The sequence below is a fragment of the Mytilus californianus genome, unplaced genomic scaffold (genome assembly GCF_021869535.1).
Source record: "Mytilus californianus isolate M0D057914Y unplaced genomic scaffold, xbMytCali1.0.p SCAF_6, whole genome shotgun sequence".
NCBI classification, from domain to species: Eukaryota; Metazoa; Mollusca; class Bivalvia; order Mytilida; family Mytilidae; genus Mytilus; species Mytilus californianus.
The window spans coordinates 73,612,740-73,631,207 of record NW_026262712.1 but is presented as its reverse complement, the minus strand read 5'-3'; the positions used below and the strand labels follow the sequence as shown (position 1 = coordinate 73,631,207).

Sequence of the window (18,468 nt, the reverse complement as noted above, 5' to 3'; positions counted from 1 at the left end):
TACAAAATTTACTTCTGGATACTATATTATGATCATAAACAAGCTTCTGTCCTAGTTTGGTAGAAATCCAGGATAGTTTAAGAAAGTTATTAAAATTTGAAAAACTTTAACCACAGAGTTAATATTTGTGGACGCCGCCGACGACGGAATGTAGGATCGCTATGTCTCGCTTTTGCGACAAAAGTCGCAGGCTCGACAAAAATAATGACTAATTACTATAAAAGTCGAAAAGTTTTGTGAAGTATTTGTGTGTTTTCAAAGTTTGTTGTGCATGTACTGATTTTGTGTCATGGTTGGATACCCATATCCTTTGTTTTTCTATTAAGTGGAAATTTGTACCTGAAAAGTTATGTTAATTTCGTAGATGATTGGAGGAATACTTGGAAGCGATTTGGCAAGTCAAACAACATCTTTCAATTTGAATACTTTTTATAACTAAAAATTTTAGTTGGTTTTTTTTGCCACATTTTCTGTTGGCGCCCCCTCCCCATTTTTTGTTTAGATCTGACATTGATTACATCATTAATTGTATTGTAAGTTCCATTATTTCACTCTAGTGCTTTGAATTCAAACTTTTATTTGTTGTATTCTACTCATTTAATAATATTCCGTATATTTTTTAGACCTCATAGAGAAAATGTATAGAAGTATCATACCTGTCATCGATTTCCCTTGCATTGGCATGTCCATCTATTTCATCTCCAAACGAACATGTTAAAGAATATACATCGTCAGCATTTTGAATTAATGTACCATTTACGTTGTGAGCAACTTCAATGTTCACGCTATAGACATCTATTCCAGGTCCGTAAGTTCTCTAATATAAAAACAAAACTACTGCTGTCAGTATTGTATGTACAAGAAGTAATCGACTTGATTCGCAAACGTCTTTTAGCTTATGCATATGGCTACATGGTTATTCGGTCTGTTGATCGAGTATATTTTCTTCTGTATTAATGGAAATATCGCAAAACAGTAAAAACCGGTAAATATAATTGTATTTACTAATGAAATAAATGTCAAGCGAAATCATGATTAGCCACAAATATAAGGCATCAATAAAATGAAAGGGATAAACATACATGCAGACTGCCGAATATTGCCTTTCTGATATGCTAAATTCCTGTTAATAAAACGGTAATTTGTATAATAGATTATAGATTAGTTATAACCAACTTTTTGCGATCATTAGGTTAGGTGTTAGTGTTTAGTGTGGCCTATTGTACTGTTCAGTATATTTAGTTATTTCTGTTATCCATTTAATGCTTTATATTTGTAAGTATAAAATATAAACCGACTATACATTTTTGTTCTCGATACAGTATTGTCTACATAGAAACCTGCCCGTCTTGTGAACTTTTCCAAAATAATGTTGTCGAAAACAAAAACACAAAAATTCATGTTACCTGCAACTATTTGGTTGAAAAAAGCTTCTAGAGTCTTACTTAAATGGACACACTGATTTTTTTTAACTAAGCCAATTGCTACTGATTTTTAAAGTTCTTATGTTATGCTGTTACACCACTGTCCCAGGTAAGGGGAGGGATGAGCGCTCACAAACATGTTTAACTCCGCCACGTTCTATGTACCTGTCCCATGCCAGGAGCCTGTAGTTCAGATGTTGTCGTAGGTTCATGTCTGTCATATGTTTTTCGTAAATTCTTTTGTTATAAATTAGGCCGTTGGTTTTCTCGTTTGAATTGTTTCACATTTTTCATGGCGGGGATTTTTATACCGTTTGCCTATAATTGCTTGCATCCACTTTATTTGAACTCTGGTGGATCTCCTCATTTTTATATAGTTCTTCAATACGTATCCATATAACTACGCTGGAGATGTGTTTTTCAGCCATTTACACCCAACATTAAAGAACAGCATTCCAATGTCCCCCGCGTTGCACATATTTTATCTGCTGAAGGGCAATAGCTAAAAAAACATGTTTTTTACTTGTAATAAATATCTTACAAGAAGTGTAGGCAAGAGGTCGCTCACATTGTTATTTAAAATATATTTCTATTTCAAGGAGCATAACTTCTATAAAAATAGTTGATTCTTTCCGCGTCAGTCCGGTTTTAAAGAAGTTAATTTGGGAAGAAACTGAGACTCAAAATGCCGATAACAGCTCACATGGTCCTTTAAGTCAAGATGAGCATATATAAATAAATCTACATAGCCTTTTTATGTCGATTTAAGTCTGCACACATCGCTTGTGACCCCTCTGTCCAGGGACTATTATACTAATTAGTATAATAGTCCCAGCTCTGTCATAAATAATTTACCAAAAATATACATCCGACTTCTGGTCCTCCTGGGTAACTGGCATTAATTGTTGATCGAAAGTCATCGATAGGGGTCAGTATTACTTCCGTTCCATTACATAAGGCGACACCTGTGACGTAATCCACGTCGGTGAGAAATGTGATGTTAGCTGTATCATTTATGCTTTCGCCGCACTCTATATCAACTGAAATTGTATTATATATAGGAAATGTTATATAATTTTTTCCACAACTACACAATAATTTATCATGAAGTACAGACGATGGATAACAAAATATATAAGTTAATTACAAAAATCATATACACATTGAACCTACCAAGACATGAAAGATGGTAGTTAGTGTATATCTGAAACATATGCAATTCGACACCCGTCAGCTGCATGTAACGTTGGTAAAAACAAGGACAAGGTGAAATAATAGCAATAGTAGACAACCTTGACTATTGCACCATGTCGGCCATTTAATTTATCACCAAGTTAGCAACTATATATAGGTCGCCGTAAGGCCTTTAATAATGAGCAAAATCCATACCGCAAAGAAAACTATAAAAAAGGACCAACATAACAAAATGTAAAACAATTCAAATGAGAAAACCAACGACATGGTTTGCGTACAAAACAATAAAAGAAAAACAAATATGGTATATACAATAACAAACGACAACCAATGAATGACTCCTGACTTGGGACAGACACATACAGAATGTGGCGGGTTTAAACATCTTTGAGGGCACCAAACATTCCCCTTAACCTGGGACAGTGGTGAACAGCAAAACATAAGAACAAACTATAAAAATAAGTTGAAAAGGGCTTGACTCATCAGATCGATACAAAGTAAAACAAACAAAATACCGGTCTGAGAGTACTCGCAGTTACTGAAAGCTAGTTTCAAGCCAATAACAACTTATAAAAGAATCGCGCATCCAAGGCAAAAAGACATATAATTGGTCCTACGAAAAGTGGTTTTTGGACAGCTATCAAAAGAAAAAAAATTATCGCGCAAGTATAATAGGGTTTAACTATTGTTTCAGATTCACACTTTACTAATGAAATACACATCGTCTTTCAAATTTTGCCGCACTGTGAATTGTAGAGCACGAACGGCAATGAAAGCCTTGTTCCTTTGATCAGTGCGCGTAGGGCTTTGCGTAATGATTTAAGACACCTTCATCCGTCATTTGGATTATAAAGTAGAATAATTAAGCAATTTTACCACTAAAATAAACGGAATTTTGCAATTTTGATATACAAGACCAGGATATTTTACCAGGAAAACCCAGCTTCCAACTATTTAAAAGATATTTCACCCGAAAATGCAAAATTATCAACTTGAAGGTATTTGGATTTGAACTGAATGTTAAAACACAATTGGTACATTATCTAAACAGGATGTACATATCAATGGAAGAAGAGCTGAACCAGTCATCTATACTATACGACCAGGACCAAAACGTCACGCTAAAAGAATATATATAGAGAAGTAGCCTTAGGATAAATAGTAAAGCTAGTACATTTGTTTTTTGCCTACATATACAGAATTTCTACTTTTGGAAAATATTTGGTATAAACCTATGAGTACTGTCTTTGATTCAAAATATATTTCGATGTATAGTGCAGAGAATGCGTTTATTGCTTTGTACATAAATATGGTCGTTTTTTCACATTTGAAAAGTTTTACATTTTGCCATGCCGGAGTCTACTGTGTGGTAAGGGTTTTGCTCATTGTTAAAGGCCATATGCTATGCGACGACCTATATATATTTGGTTACAGCTTCGTCGTCTGGTCTCTGGTTGATAGTTATCTCATTGGCAATCATGTCACATCTTCTTACTTTTATATTAATTCTTTTAAATGAAATTTACAATTCTAAATCAAGTGAACAATAAACGAACGAATCAAATTGTAATCAACGACAAAGGTACAAGGACAAACAAAAGAAAACATTCGAACAAGAAACACTCAAAACTTAAACTATGGACAAACGGACGCAAAAAAAAATGAAAAACACAACTTTGACTTTAATATTTTTAAAAACAGTTGGAAAACACAACTTGAACTTAATATTCTAAAAACTGTTGGAAAACATATTATACTGCATCATAAAACAGAAGACCTTTATATACTAGTAGATGTAAATATTTCAATTAGTAACACGTGATATGTGCATAGGTCATTAAAATACATGTATGTACAGAGGTCTATTAAAACTTATATGGGTGCAGAGGTCTATTCAAACATAAATGTGCAGAGGTCCATTAAAACATATACATGTACAAAACTTTAAATAGCATATGTACAGAGATCCATTAAAACATATATATATGTGCAGAGTTCCATTAAAACATATGTGTACAGAGGTCTATTTAAACTTATCTGGGTGCAGAGGTCTATTCAAATTCAAACATATAATTATGTACAGGGGTCAGTTAAAACATGTATTTGTGCTGAGGTCTATTAAAACATGTGTACAGATGTCCTTTAAAAACAATTCGGCAAATGCTCATTAAAACATATCTACAGACGTACAGATCTCTATTAGACCATAAAGATGTTCAAAATACAAAGCATTCAGATGTCTTAGTAGGGGTCCATGAAAACACATAGATGACCATCATATCCATTAAACATATTATAAGCGCATACACTTCCATTAGAAGCATATAGATGTACAAAGGTCCTTTCAAACATAGATGTACAAAAGGTCCTTTCAAATATAGATGTACAGGCCGGTTGAAAAGCTGTTTGCATCTTATTCATTGAACTCTGATCTCTGAGTTATAAATAATTTGTCTTAACTTAGATTGATACGTAGACGATTGTCTCAGGTTTGACATGTGGACGATTGTCTCAGGTTTGACATGTGGACGATTGTCTATATTCGAGTTTGGCATGTAGACGATTGTCTTACTCGGGTTTGACATGTAGACGATTTTCTATATTCCAGTTTGACATGTAGACGATATTCTATACACGGGCTTGACATGTAGACTGATTGTCTATACTCGGGTTTGACATTTAGACGATTGTCTATACACGGGCTTGACATGTAGACGATTGTCTATACTCGGGTTTGACATGTAGACGATTGTCTATACACGGGCTTGACATGTAGACGATTGTCTATCACTGGATACGTATGTTGATCTCTGTTTTGTCGTGTCTTGTGTACATTGACATGTTTTTTCTCTTGCTTATACAACCAACACTATGACTTCCGTTTTAATCTTACGGAGTATATGATTTCAACCTGCTTTTAGAATGGTTCGTGTTGAAATTCTTTTTATTTTTCTATTTTCTTTTGGCCGTAATGCAAGTGTTGGATTTATTAAATGCCGATTGTCACGTGTGACGCTATGTAACTCATTTTAATATATTTGAAAAAATCAACTTACAATTGATCACAATGCCTTGTGGTAGACTTTCTATCTGCAATGTATGTAAGATAAATTTGAACAATCAGGTTGATATGTTGCATAAGGAAAAATGAGGCTCGTATCATAAAGGCTAAATGTCTTTAACAATACGAATGAGTCATAGCTAAGATTTCAAATATATGTATCAGGAAAATATTTGAAATTGATGGATTCCCAGATGAATTGATTTGTGCTAAATTAACGTTCAGTGGCAAATATAACATCTATATCATGACGTGATATAAATATGAACCATGTTTTCCACTAGACCCAACCCGCTGAGACGGTCTACAACGTGCTACTTCCCAACCTTCTATATAGCTTTACCTGTGACTTGATGAAGAAAACAAACAGGATACACATCAGAGTTTTGAAGGCCTGAAATGAAATAATAAAAATTGTCCATTTGTCCATTTATTAACCACAAGGGCTGAAATACAAATTGAAAAATATTCGTTATTTGTATTTGGTGTATTGGAAACAAAATAGTACATTTTATATTAGCTCAGAAATATATAATTAAAAGCATGAATATTCACTTTTAGAATGACAAAATTTAGTGTAAACAATATTTTTATTGAGAAAATATTAACGTACACATTACAATATGACAGTTTTACTAAGATTGGAAAATAATAGAATTTTCACTTTTACAAGTTCCTCTTCCTCTCATGATAGAATGACAACATTTATTAAAATGTATGACAACATTTATTAAAATGTATGACAACATTTATTAAAATGTATGACAACATTTATTAAAATGTATAAGAATACATCTACGCGAGATGATATTTTTGCATATATTTATGAGATCTAAAATATTTTTGGCGTTTGTTTGCAATATTCCTCATTTGAAAGATAGTCATTCAATTGTGGGAGTATTTTGTATAGAAATCATTGCGGTCATCCTACTCAGACTCGGAAATCGACCTATCAAAATACTGGATCAGGTGTTTCGAGCACAAATTTTGTACTAATAATGAGTAAAGTTTAATGAAAAAGTACTAAATATCCTTCCAAAATAAATCATGAAAAATAATATACAGTTCATTTGGAAAAGTTGAGGTTTTAGTGGATGCGCTCTTTACGTTAAACACGGACCATTACAAATCCCTATAAAAAGTATAAATATGATTTGGATATAGCAATGATATACTATCTGAGGAATAGACTGTCCATGTTTCTGTCATGTGAGATACCAAGAAATGTTTGTGCTTCATATGATTTGACGAACCATGTCTGCTCATTTATTGATCATTTACAAAATATACAATTGATTTAAATTGAAATGATGATTGGGCGCATTTATTACTTTATTCTAAACATGATGAACTTACCATCCTGTAACGTCCACCTAGATAATCAAGTACACCTTAGGTTATAAACCACGTGATTGCGTGTATATGTTACGCACGGACGTAAAACGGGAGCTTTATGATATCAATGACTATAGATATTCCATCCTTAAGTTATTAAAACTTAACAAAACTTCTGAGTAAGATTTTTTGCTGAGTTGTGACGAATGATATGATGAATGGCGACCAAAATTTTGGAACCCGGAATTCTTTGTCTAGCCTTCTGGAAAATCTTTACTAAAAATGGCTTAAGAGGAAGGAAGACACTATTGACTGTGGGGTCATTAGGTTAACGGTTAAGGTCACAACTTTTATTGAAAAAAAATGAAATCTGGGCAAAAGTTTTGTTTCCAGATGTTGTTAAACCATACGTCCAACCTTTACCAAACCTATATAGGATCATGCACTAAGGGGCGAGGATGACCTACCTATATTTTTTAAGGATTAATAGGTCAAAGGCCAAAGTCAAATCAGCTACTGATAGACTTAAATTTTGACATAAATTGGTTTTCAGGATGCTATTTTTTGGACTATACGTCCCACTTTTACCAAATTTGATTTGGTAATGATCAATGAGATGAAAAAAACTGAAAAACACCCCTTTTGGCTTTGAATTCACTTGATCAAAGACCAAGAGTACAGTATCAATTGATAGAATGGAATTGACGCAAAACTATTGTTTTGGTGTGTTATCTTTTGGATCATATGTCCAACCTTCACCAAAACTTAGCTGGGGTGACATTTGGAAAACAAATTCTGATATATGTTTTAGTCGGTAGGTCAAACGTCAAGGTAACAGTACTTACAAATAGACTGAAAATTTTTTCTTCATATGTTTCTTCTACTACAAATCCATTCTGATTCTCGTATCTTGACTTATGCACCATCGGAGTCGCTTTAATTTTTTTTTTATAGTTTTCAGACCGTAATTCTCTGGTCCCCTTTTGCAAGAGTAGTTTCATAATAAAAACAGTAATACAACATATAACAGAGGCTGTTTTGCACAAAACTCATAAAATATTTCTTTATTAAAATATCTCAACAATTAATTAAAATTAATATACTTGTTATTAAAAGGGGATGTGGCCATTAACAACAAATGAGACGGTAACACCAACATTACAAATCACAAACAACGTCTTTATAATCAATTATATTTGGTGATGTATTACATTAAATTTTTAACTGTTAGTCCCATTTTAGTACTATGCATACTTATCTTATATTATATATAGGAACATTATGCATACAAGAATATGTTTGAATGCGTTGTTGACTACGGGAACAGCCAATACTTAATACATTGGTCGTAAGAAATATAAAAATGAGGAGATGTGGTATGATTGTCAATGAGACAACAGTTTCTGTCCACCAGAGTCCAAATGACGCCGACGTAAATAACTATACGGCACTACATTTGCGGCCTTCTACAACGTGCAAAACCACTACCATATAGTAAGCTTTAAAATGTCCGACATGACAAAATTTGTGAAACAATTCAAACTAGAAAACCAACGGCCTAATTCATGAGAAAACAATTAACAAAAACCTAGTATGACCGAAAGCAACCAACGATAACCACTGAATTGCAGGCTGTTGACTTGGAACACATACAGGTCCATACAGAATGTGGCGGGGGTTAATATGTTTGTGAGCGCTGAACTCTCTCCCTAAACTGGGACAGTGGCGTTACAGCACAACATAAAGAATAAACTGTAAAATCATTTGGAAATGGCTTAACTCAACAAATTGGTACGAAGAACAACAAAAAAAAACCTGACATACAAATAAAAGACACAAAGTACCGATCTAAGAGTACTTGCAGTAACTGAAGACGTCACGCCAACAAACTGTACTAATTTCGAAGAAAGATGAACAGCATGGCAAATAAAAAATGTAACAATCCTGAGACTATTATTAGACTTTTATATTTTAACGGCCGTTTGTTTGCGATGTTTACATGTAAATATGCAGACTCTGTTGTAACTACTCTACCGTTGTCAAATTTGAAATATTTACAAATTTAGATCGTTCAGTGCTGTTTATTTGGAATTCTTATTGACGCGATCGTTCTTGTAACATCATAACTGTCGTCACCGTTAAAGCTTTAGAATTGTGCTAGTTCATATCGCACATTATTATTTTTATTTAAAGCATATATTTGAACTCTCTGTTGTAATTAGTCATATAACCTATGTCGTGTTTAACACATATTTAGAATTGTGCAAGCGTCTTACCTGATGTTCGGTTTGACTTTTTAATTGTATAAATTTCAAGATTGTTATAGTTTAATCTAAGTAGACTGATATGATTATGATTCATTCAACATCACAATCATATTTACTGATGAAGGATATCTGTTATCCGAAATATTTACAAATAATTACATTTATAGTTCCTTTTTTTGTTATTGGTGTTGTTGTGTACACTTTTTAGGCGTTCATATATTGTATAAAATAAAATTGAGAATGGAAATGGGGAATGTGTCAAAGAGACAACAACCCGACCATAAAACAGACAACAGCAGAAGGTCACCAACAGGTCTTCAACGCAGCGAGAAATTCCCGCACCTGGAGGCGTCCTTCAGCTGGCCCCTAAACAAATATATATACTAGTTCAGTGATAATGAACGCCATACTAAACTCCAAATTGTACACAAGAAACTAAAATTAAAAATAATACAAGACTAACAAAGGCTAGAGGCTCCTGACTTGGGACAGGCGCAAAAAAAAAATATATATATATATATTAGTCTCAGAACAATCTAATTATATCATATGTCACGGTAATTTACTGATTGGACTACCCCAAAATTCTGCCAAGAATCCCAATTCCACTGAATAGTTTATGGCAATGATGACGTAGAAGTGTATGAATAACTCTAGATCCTTAATATTTATCTAAACTATTTTATAGTTGTTCAATTGTCACTCACTACGCATTAAGATCATCTTCTCAAAGTAATATATTTGTTCGACAACATGAGACTAATTATAATTGAAAAAAGAACCTTTATTTATTCTGGAATCTTGTTCATGTTGTGAAACTCGTCGATCCCTGCTTTTATGTAGCTTGGAAAGAAAGTAAAAGTGTAAATGTTTAAAATCGATTTGTCAATTAAAGAGGGTCTGAATGGGGGTCCTTCATTTCTGTATACAATTGTTTAGGTCATTTTTCTCTATTCTTTATACTTTTGGCCCATTATTCTCTATTCTTTAATTTTTTGGTCCATTTTTTGCTATTCTTTATATTTTTTTTGCCCATTATTCTCTATTCTGTATATCCCAATCCACACCCTCATTAAAAATACATGAAGAGAATTTGTCATAGTGATCTTGTAATGTGATGCTTTTACTATAAACAAAACTTTATTCGAGTCAATGGTATTCTTAGTAGTCCTTTGGCAAGTTCATTTATGCATTGTCATTTTGCTTAGTTTCTTTTGTTACCTGTTCTGACATCGGACTCGGACTTCTTTTAAACTGAGTTTTACTGTGCGTATTACTATGTGTTTCTTTATTCTACATTTGCTAGAGGTATAGGGGGAGGGTTGAGATCTCACAAACACATGTTTAACTCCACCGCATTTTTGCGCCTGTGCCAAGACAGGAGCCTCTGGCCTTTGTTCGTCTTGTATGTTTTTTTTAATTGTAGTTCATTTAAATAAATATGTTTTGGAGTTTAGTGTGTAGTCCATTTTCACTGAACTAGTACACATTTTATTTAGGGGCCAGCTGAGGACCACCTCCGGGTGCGGGATTTTCTCGCTGCGTTGAAGACCCATTGGTGGCCTTCGGCTCTTGTCTTCTCGTTGGTCGGGTTGTTGTCTCTTTGACATATTCCCCATTTCCATTCTCAATTTTATTCGTCCATTTGTATGTATACAGTGGATTAGTATTCAGTTTTGCTCAGGCTACTGTTATTTGTAGTATTGTCTTTTAAAAATTGCGTTTTTGCTTATAGATGACGGTTAGCCATTGACTTCAGTCAGAATCAGTATATCCTGTAAACTGAATATCAGCCGGCACTGAGGCCAGGGTTGGACAAACTTATATTTTGATGTAGAAGGCAACGGGACATTTGTTAAGGGGGTGCTCATTTCCCAAATCCCGCTTTTTTTGTAATTTGTCCCGACTTCCTACTTTTTTTCCCATCAGTCTTTTTCCAGATCCCACTTTATTTACCCCCTATATATCCAACATCCCACAAGCGTGTCATTCCCTTTTTGTTAACTGTATTGCCTTCTGAAAATAAAGAATCTAATATTATCATTATTATCAGAAGTCCATTACTAGAATGTCTGCTATCATTATATTAGGCTTTGGATGGGGGTCTTTAATTTCTGTATTCTTTAATTGTATAGGTCTTTTTCGCCTTAATACCCTCCCCCCCCCCTTTTCCCATTATTCTCTAATCCTTTAAATCTTAGCACCCCATTCTCAGTCTCTATATATTCTCAATTTTTGTTCTCTTCTTTATATTTTGGTCCATGCTTAGAACTGTAGATTTGGCCCGCTATTTTCTATTCAGTGAACCCCATCCACTCCCTCTTATCAGAGCCAGATATGACCCAGATATATACTGTAATTTGGAAAATAAAATATTCTATTCTATACAATTTATTATAATGAAAGATAACAAAATACAAGTCTTGAAATGTTTTCAACAATCAAGCGGTTGGGTAGTCCAGAGACACAGGTGTATATATGTCTCTGGGTAGTCCCAGTAATAAATTTACAGCAAGCCTTGTACCTGCATTTTATTAGTCAGATAGAAAGCGTGTGATTATGACGTCAATATTCACAGTGCGTCATACCCCCACTTTCTACCAGTCTAATTATAGCACAAAGAAAGACCGGGATTCCTTAATTATCGAGTTCGTTTAGAAATTATAAGTCAAATCAGTCATTAAGTCCACAGTACAATTTGCAATTTTAATTATACTCGTCCAAAATATTACGAATAATGGACATCTTCCCTTCTTAGGCGAAAGCTGATGCAATAAAGCACTGACCGTCACATTTATGAATCTAAAAATAAACAATAAATTATTACGCTTTCGGAAAATTTTGCTCTTTTGGAATATCTCTTTAATTCTTTTGTCTAAAAAATTGTTACTAGAAATATTTGAAAGGATCTTAATTACATTTTGGATTTGAATTTTGTGTGTTTATTTGATATATGGAAATATGATTTCATGCAAGTCGGAGAACTATATTATGCGAACGAACCGGACTGTGGAAATTCTCGAACTTCCGGGAATTATCCATGTCGAAAAATATAAAACCAACATGTTTACCGTTAAACAGATCATTTTTAAAGCAACACACATAGAAGATAATAATTAAATAGTTCAAAATGTATGGAACAATTGAAAACAGAATTTGGAATTTATATAAACAATATAATAGTGTGATTTGTGTTTCTGATAACCAAGAACAATACACCTTATCGCTATTTAGTCCTATCCGGAAAAAACAGTCATTTAGACAACTTCCTGTTTGGGTCAACAGGCCGCAAACAAAGGTCATCAGTAACGAGCTGAGGGAGGGAAAAAATTAGAAAGCGATCAATAGGAAACTTTGATAGATTATGATCCACTTTTTCCAAACTCAAATTAAAGTCAAAAAAATATTGTGTTTGAAGTATTTACGATGTTTTAAACAGGTCTCATTGAAAAGTATCATGCATGGTGCATTGTTTAAACAGGGTCCCAGATAGCGTCAACTGGATGAAAAAGTTGTGTAATTTTAGAACTTATCCGGAATGGAATAAATAGCGATTAGGTGTATCTGGCTGGATATTTTGCGGAGTAAGTCGTAATTGTGATCCCAGCACACCAGAAATTGTAAGAAAAGTTATTGACAGTTCATTGAAGGAGTATTACTTTGCCAACAACCCTGTGTCAGACGGTTGGAACCATTATTCAACAAACATTTCAAGAGAAGCCGCTGGATAAGTAGTTTGATTTAAAATTATGCCATATGGGAAACGTGTTGACCCTAATCACGTAACGCGGGTACCCTTCATGAGACTCGACAGTACGGGTGAAATTTCGTCAGACAGTTCGTCCAGTGACACTATGATTGACCATAGTTCTAGGAAGAGTGTTAATAATAAACAATTGATCAATTGTAAGGGAGTTGACCTCAGGAACATGTTTAATAGAAAGTACACGAACTTAGGTGCTTACAGGAATAACTTGACTGCTGAGGACAGCCATAATTCATGTAAAATATTGAAGGATATTGTAAACAAAACAATTATAGACAAGTCAAAACCAATAATGACTGAATCAAAAGGAAAATCTTATTGTCCGCTCACATGCCAGAGCAGTATGATTTGGAACAACAAGCCAATGTTCCATCCTGCTGTAGTGGCATCAACGTTTGGGATAACAGCACCATCAAGTACAACATCGGAAAGATCATACATTCCAAAAATGACTTATTGTAATTTGAATCGGTGCTATAAAAATAAATTTAAGCAAAATTATTTAACAAAGATTTCTTGCAGTTCTGCTGGTGCTTCAGGAAATTTCAATCAGACAAAACATTCCAGAAAAAACTGTGATAAAGACAGAACTGTAAACGAGGAAAAAACTAATAAAAAAGAGTCTGTTTTAACATGTTCATATGCTACTTCTAGTCCAGATACGAAAAGTGTGCAATCAAATCCACAGCATTGTGATGAAGAAAAATGTGATAAGAAAAATGACAGCAAAAAATATATTTTGGAGCAACCCATAGAAGGGGGAAAAAGCAACCGATTGGAGCAACAAATAAAGGACAGCGAAGAAAATTGTGAACTATTAGAGAACAGTGGTGAAGTTGTAAACAGTTGGTTAGATTTATGTACAGATGATGAATGTGAAGAACTGAAGACTCAGGTTGTACCTGATTCAAGGGATTACGAAGAAGGGCAAAATGCCAAAAATATAACATGTGCAGAGAAGTCCAATATTGACAAAATTGGAGGCACTGAAAAGAATGACAAAAGCTTCAGTTTCAGGAATCAGATTCGTGACTCCGATGGAAAGCCTTCACAGTTTCAAATTCATATCAATGCAATTAACTCTCAACAATCTTCTAGTAGTGAAACGGATAAAAATAGTGAAGAAAATTCATTAGAAGATAAATCTTTTATACTGTTTATTAGGAAAGAAAATAAAAAATGTAGACCCTCAGCTAAAAAGCGACGTAGATCCAAAGCTAAGAAGGAGGATGCTACAGAGGAGACAACTGAGTCGGAAGATTCTTTCCGAAAGTGCCAAAATCCAGCTGTTGCTTTCATGTTAGGTTTTAGTCCAGACAATGACACTAGTGAACCGCAAAATCAATCTTCACATTCTTTTTTTATGACATTTGAAGATGATGAAGACTTTAGTGATTGGTCAGATGATGAAGATGATGATCAAAATGATGGAAACTGTATAGGTTCAGATTTACTTGCCTCTGGATTTAGCATGCCTTTAAATTTGAATGTTATTTGCTCTGTGAAACAACCAGAAACAGATGAGCATTCCAAAAAGTTAAAAGACATAAATCTTGCGTGGGAGGTTCAGATTAGTAGACATCCTCAATCAGCCAATAATGATGATAGAAAAAAATCTACGAAAAAGGATAAAAAGGTATATATTTGCAAATACAAATGTAAGATATTGTTGGAATGGCAATTAACATGTATAATAAGATGTGAATATTCACACAACAATTCAAAAAAACAACAACACCAAGTTTTCATCAAGTAAAAAAACGTAAGTATGGACCAACAGTCATTCACCACTCAAAAAAATCTGGTTGAAAAAAAACACCACAAACTTGTAATATTTTTTTCTTTTGAATTCTTTTCACATTATTGTCATGCCGAGGCCTTCTGTACTTTACATGGTATGTTAAAGGTCATACAGTACAGTGTTAATTAGTTGGGGTTTAGTTTTCTGATTGGCAATCATATGACATCATCTTATTTTTATGATCATGATGATGTTAGTCATTTGAAGGCTGGTAAATTGATGTGAAAATTTAAAAATAAAATTTTGCTAAAATTCTGTATATTTATATATATATGTTGTACATTTTAATTTGAAATTTATGGTGTTTATATATATTTCAGGTACACTTTCCAGAGGATGCAAAGATTGCCAAAGTACACCACATGATTACTTGGGCACACGCATATCAGGCAGCAAGAAAAGGCCATTGGCGAGAAGTTGTACTTGATCATGAACGTTTTCAAAGACGCATAGATGAAACAGAAAAAATTCTTACTCCAGTATTATTAACAGAACATAGAAACAAAATGTTCAAATTACTATCAGAATCTTAGATGAAAACAAAAACTAAATATGTTATAGATATGTTGAAATAGGAGGTAAAAATGAAAAATCTGAATAATGGTATTAATACAGGTAGCCTGAAAAGATGGATTCGGTTTGTTTTACAAATTTTGTTTACAGTCCCAATTATCCATTCTAAAAATTTAAACTCTAAAATGGTTTTAAAATGTTTTTTAGGCAATTAGTTTCAAATTTTAGTTGTGATACTTTTTTCGAGATATTATACATGTAAATGACTTGATATTAAAATATTTGTATTTTTTATGATTTATAAGACATTAAGACTTTGCAGTTGAAAGTGATATACCTCAAGAATACAGGAACAATTTCAATATACATGTTCTGCTATTTCCTACTGTCATGACTGTTTATTACTATTTACGACTGGAATAATTCCCAAACATTACTGTTTAAAGGTGAAATTTAAACTTAATGCAGAGTATTTTCCCTTTCTAAACATACATTTCTTTCACTTATGTGGGGTATTACAGAAAAATGGATAAATTGTTTTGAATTTGGTGATGGTTACATTATGATTTTTTAATTGCAGTTTTAAGTTTGCATGTTAATCATGTTAATGAATATGATGAATGTTTCCAAACATTTATACTTAAAATTAAATTAAGTTTGGAGAAAAAAACTGAATTGATTTTTCAAAATTATTATCTACTCTGTCTTCCAAGATAGGATTGTAAAAAAAAAAATATAAACATATATTTGCTAAGTATTATTTCTGCATGCATGTTAGATATGAGCAGGGTTTGTTCAAGATTACACTCTGTATATCATTATATGTAAATAAGTGGCTGCAAAAATCTGTGATAATGTGTGATTAGTAAAGGGTGTGCAAAAATAGCTGTTGAAATTTGATATTTTTTAAAAGAATGACATTACAGTTTCTTTAATGTTGAGCAACTTTCAAGTAAATATAACCATTGGTCCTAAACTTCAAAAATGGTTAGATACATGTACATGTATCTCAGTCCTGTAATGGTTTGAGTTTGAAAATGTTTCAGGACTCCAGAGCTTGCACACAATTCGCCGTTTCGTAATCTAATGCATTCTGGGTAATATTTTCAAAAGCGTACACCTAGTGATTGGCTAACAACGTCCCAAATAATTGAAATTCAACAAATGATGTGACGCTTTCATTTTGGGGTACGAACAATAAATTACCCATAGTCCTTCAGATTATGAAACTGAATTATGACAATGTTACTGCTTTTAAGCTATTTTATATTTTTACTTTACATCTTCATTGCTTCATTGTTCATTTGATTATGCAATAGTTCATGATATTTACCCAATGTTACGTTAAGAATTTAGGGGATGTAAGTTCCTGGCTCACACACAAATGTTTTGTAATCATAAAAAAAATTACACTTACAATTGAAATTGAAACAAAGGACTAGATTTGTATTATTTTTGATAAATTATATAATCTTTAAAAATGTAAATGATTGATCAATAGGCATTCAAATATCTAAGTGGAATTACCGCAAGGAGTTAATTAAAATAATATATATGCATGTATACATTAAATTTTGAAAAAATCAACCAAAATTCTCAAAATTATGTAAGGCCAAAATATGTTTTGAGTCAGTCAGCTGTGGCAAACTACAAATTGTAATGTTGGTCCAGCATTGATTAAATTATACTCATCAGGCTTATTGGAAAATCACTTAGAACTTGTCAGCACTTTATATCTCCTCTAATTTCTGGTATACATGTATTATGTTTCATATTTGCAATTGCCTTTTTCATGTTCATTTTAGTCAAATACAAATTTTTGTTCACTCATACAATGGTGTCATTTATGAATGAATAGCGCTTGATATTTTATTGAAATCCTGTTGCAGTGATGATTTTATTCCGTCAGTAGATATAGTTGATCTTTAGGAGCTATCTTGAACTTACAGTGATGTGTGAGCTTATGCTCTAGTGAAGGCTTCACTGTTGCATTTTTAATGCATGAAAATTAAATTACAGACAATTTATATACATTGTGTATTTACAAATTTAACTGACTATTTTAATCAAAAGAAAATATATTAATCTTTCAAGCATTTTCCATTTGATACTTAATTATGTAGGTGAAATATGCTCAATTAGAACACTGAAAAATATTGAAATTTGTGCAAATTGTTGATTGTTTTTATACGACCGCAAAAAAATTTTGAGGTCGTATATTGGTATGACGTTGGCGTCGTCGTCGTCGTCGTCGTCGTCGTCGTCCGGCGGCGTCGTCCGGCGTCGTCGTCCGAATACACAATGGTTTTCGCACTCTAACTTTAGTTTAAGTGAATGGATCTCTATGAAATTTCACCATAAGGTTCAATACCACAATAGGAAGGTGGGGATTGATTTTGGGGGTTATGGTACCAATAGTTAAGGAATTAGGGGCCAAAAAGGGGCTGAAAATAAGCATTTTTGTAACTTCCAGATATAACTTGTGTGTTAGCATATGGATCTCTTTGACATTGTACCACCAGATTCCATATCACAAAGGGTCAATGCTGGGATTGATTTTGGGGTTAATTGCCTCAAAATTTTAGGAATAAGGGGCCAAAAGGGGGCAAAAAACAAGCATTTTTCTAGTTTCATGACAATAACTTGTGTGTAAGTGTATGGATCTTTCTGAAATTTTACTACAAGGTTCCATTTCACAAAGGGAAAGCTGGAATTGAGTGTTGTGGTAATTGCCCAAAACGTTTAGTAATAAGGGGCCTAAAAAGGGGTTTAAAATAAGCATTTTTTAGTTTCTAGACAATAACTTGTGTTCAAGTGTATGGATCTCTCTAAAATTGTATTACAAGGTACCATACCACAAAGGCAAGGCTGTTATTGAGCTTGGTTTGGGGGGAAAGGGGGGTGGGGGTGATGAATCATAAGGGGGGCGGGGGTCAAAAAAGGGGTAATTTTTTTTTTCCTTTTTTTTTTGTTTAAAATTTACATTTTAAGTTAGTTATTTTTTATCACGAAGAGAAAGTAGGAATTGAGTTTTGGGGTTAATTGCTCAAACATTTATGAATAAGGGGCCAAATATTGGTCAAAAATAAGGATTTTTTTAGTTTGCA

The 18,468-nt window shown here is 33.3% G+C and overlaps 2 protein-coding genes across 2 annotated transcripts in view; one reads left to right on the top strand and one right to left on the bottom strand.

The window, feature by feature from the left end:
• The window catches only part of LOC127705880 (vitelline envelope sperm lysin receptor-like), a 29,166-nt gene extending 22,060 nt beyond the window's left edge, over nucleotides 1-7,106 (bottom strand). The window contains exons 1-5 of the mRNA XM_052210244.1: nucleotides 7,036-7,106; nucleotides 6,023-6,073; nucleotides 5,675-5,708; nucleotides 2,280-2,464; nucleotides 657-817 (exon numbers count right to left, since the gene is read on the bottom strand). Of these exons, the coding sequence (XP_052066204.1) occupies nucleotides 657-817; nucleotides 2,280-2,464; nucleotides 5,675-5,708; nucleotides 6,023-6,073; nucleotides 7,036-7,038 (434 nt within the window). The 5' untranslated portion in view covers nucleotides 7,039-7,106. The remainder of the gene's footprint in view (nucleotides 1-656; nucleotides 818-2,279; nucleotides 2,465-5,674; nucleotides 5,709-6,022; nucleotides 6,074-7,035) is intronic.
• A 5,743-nt stretch (nucleotides 7,107-12,849) lies between these two features.
• LOC127705865 (uncharacterized) lies at nucleotides 12,850-17,239 on the top strand. The gene is made up of 2 exons (XM_052210217.1): nucleotides 12,850-14,683; nucleotides 15,169-17,239. The coding sequence occupies exons 1-2, from the start codon at nucleotides 13,031-13,033 to the stop codon at nucleotides 15,379-15,381; spliced, it is 1,866 nt and encodes a 621-aa protein (XP_052066177.1). The 5' UTR covers nucleotides 12,850-13,030; the 3' UTR covers nucleotides 15,382-17,239.
• Nucleotides 17,240-18,468: the final 1,229 nt, after the last annotated feature.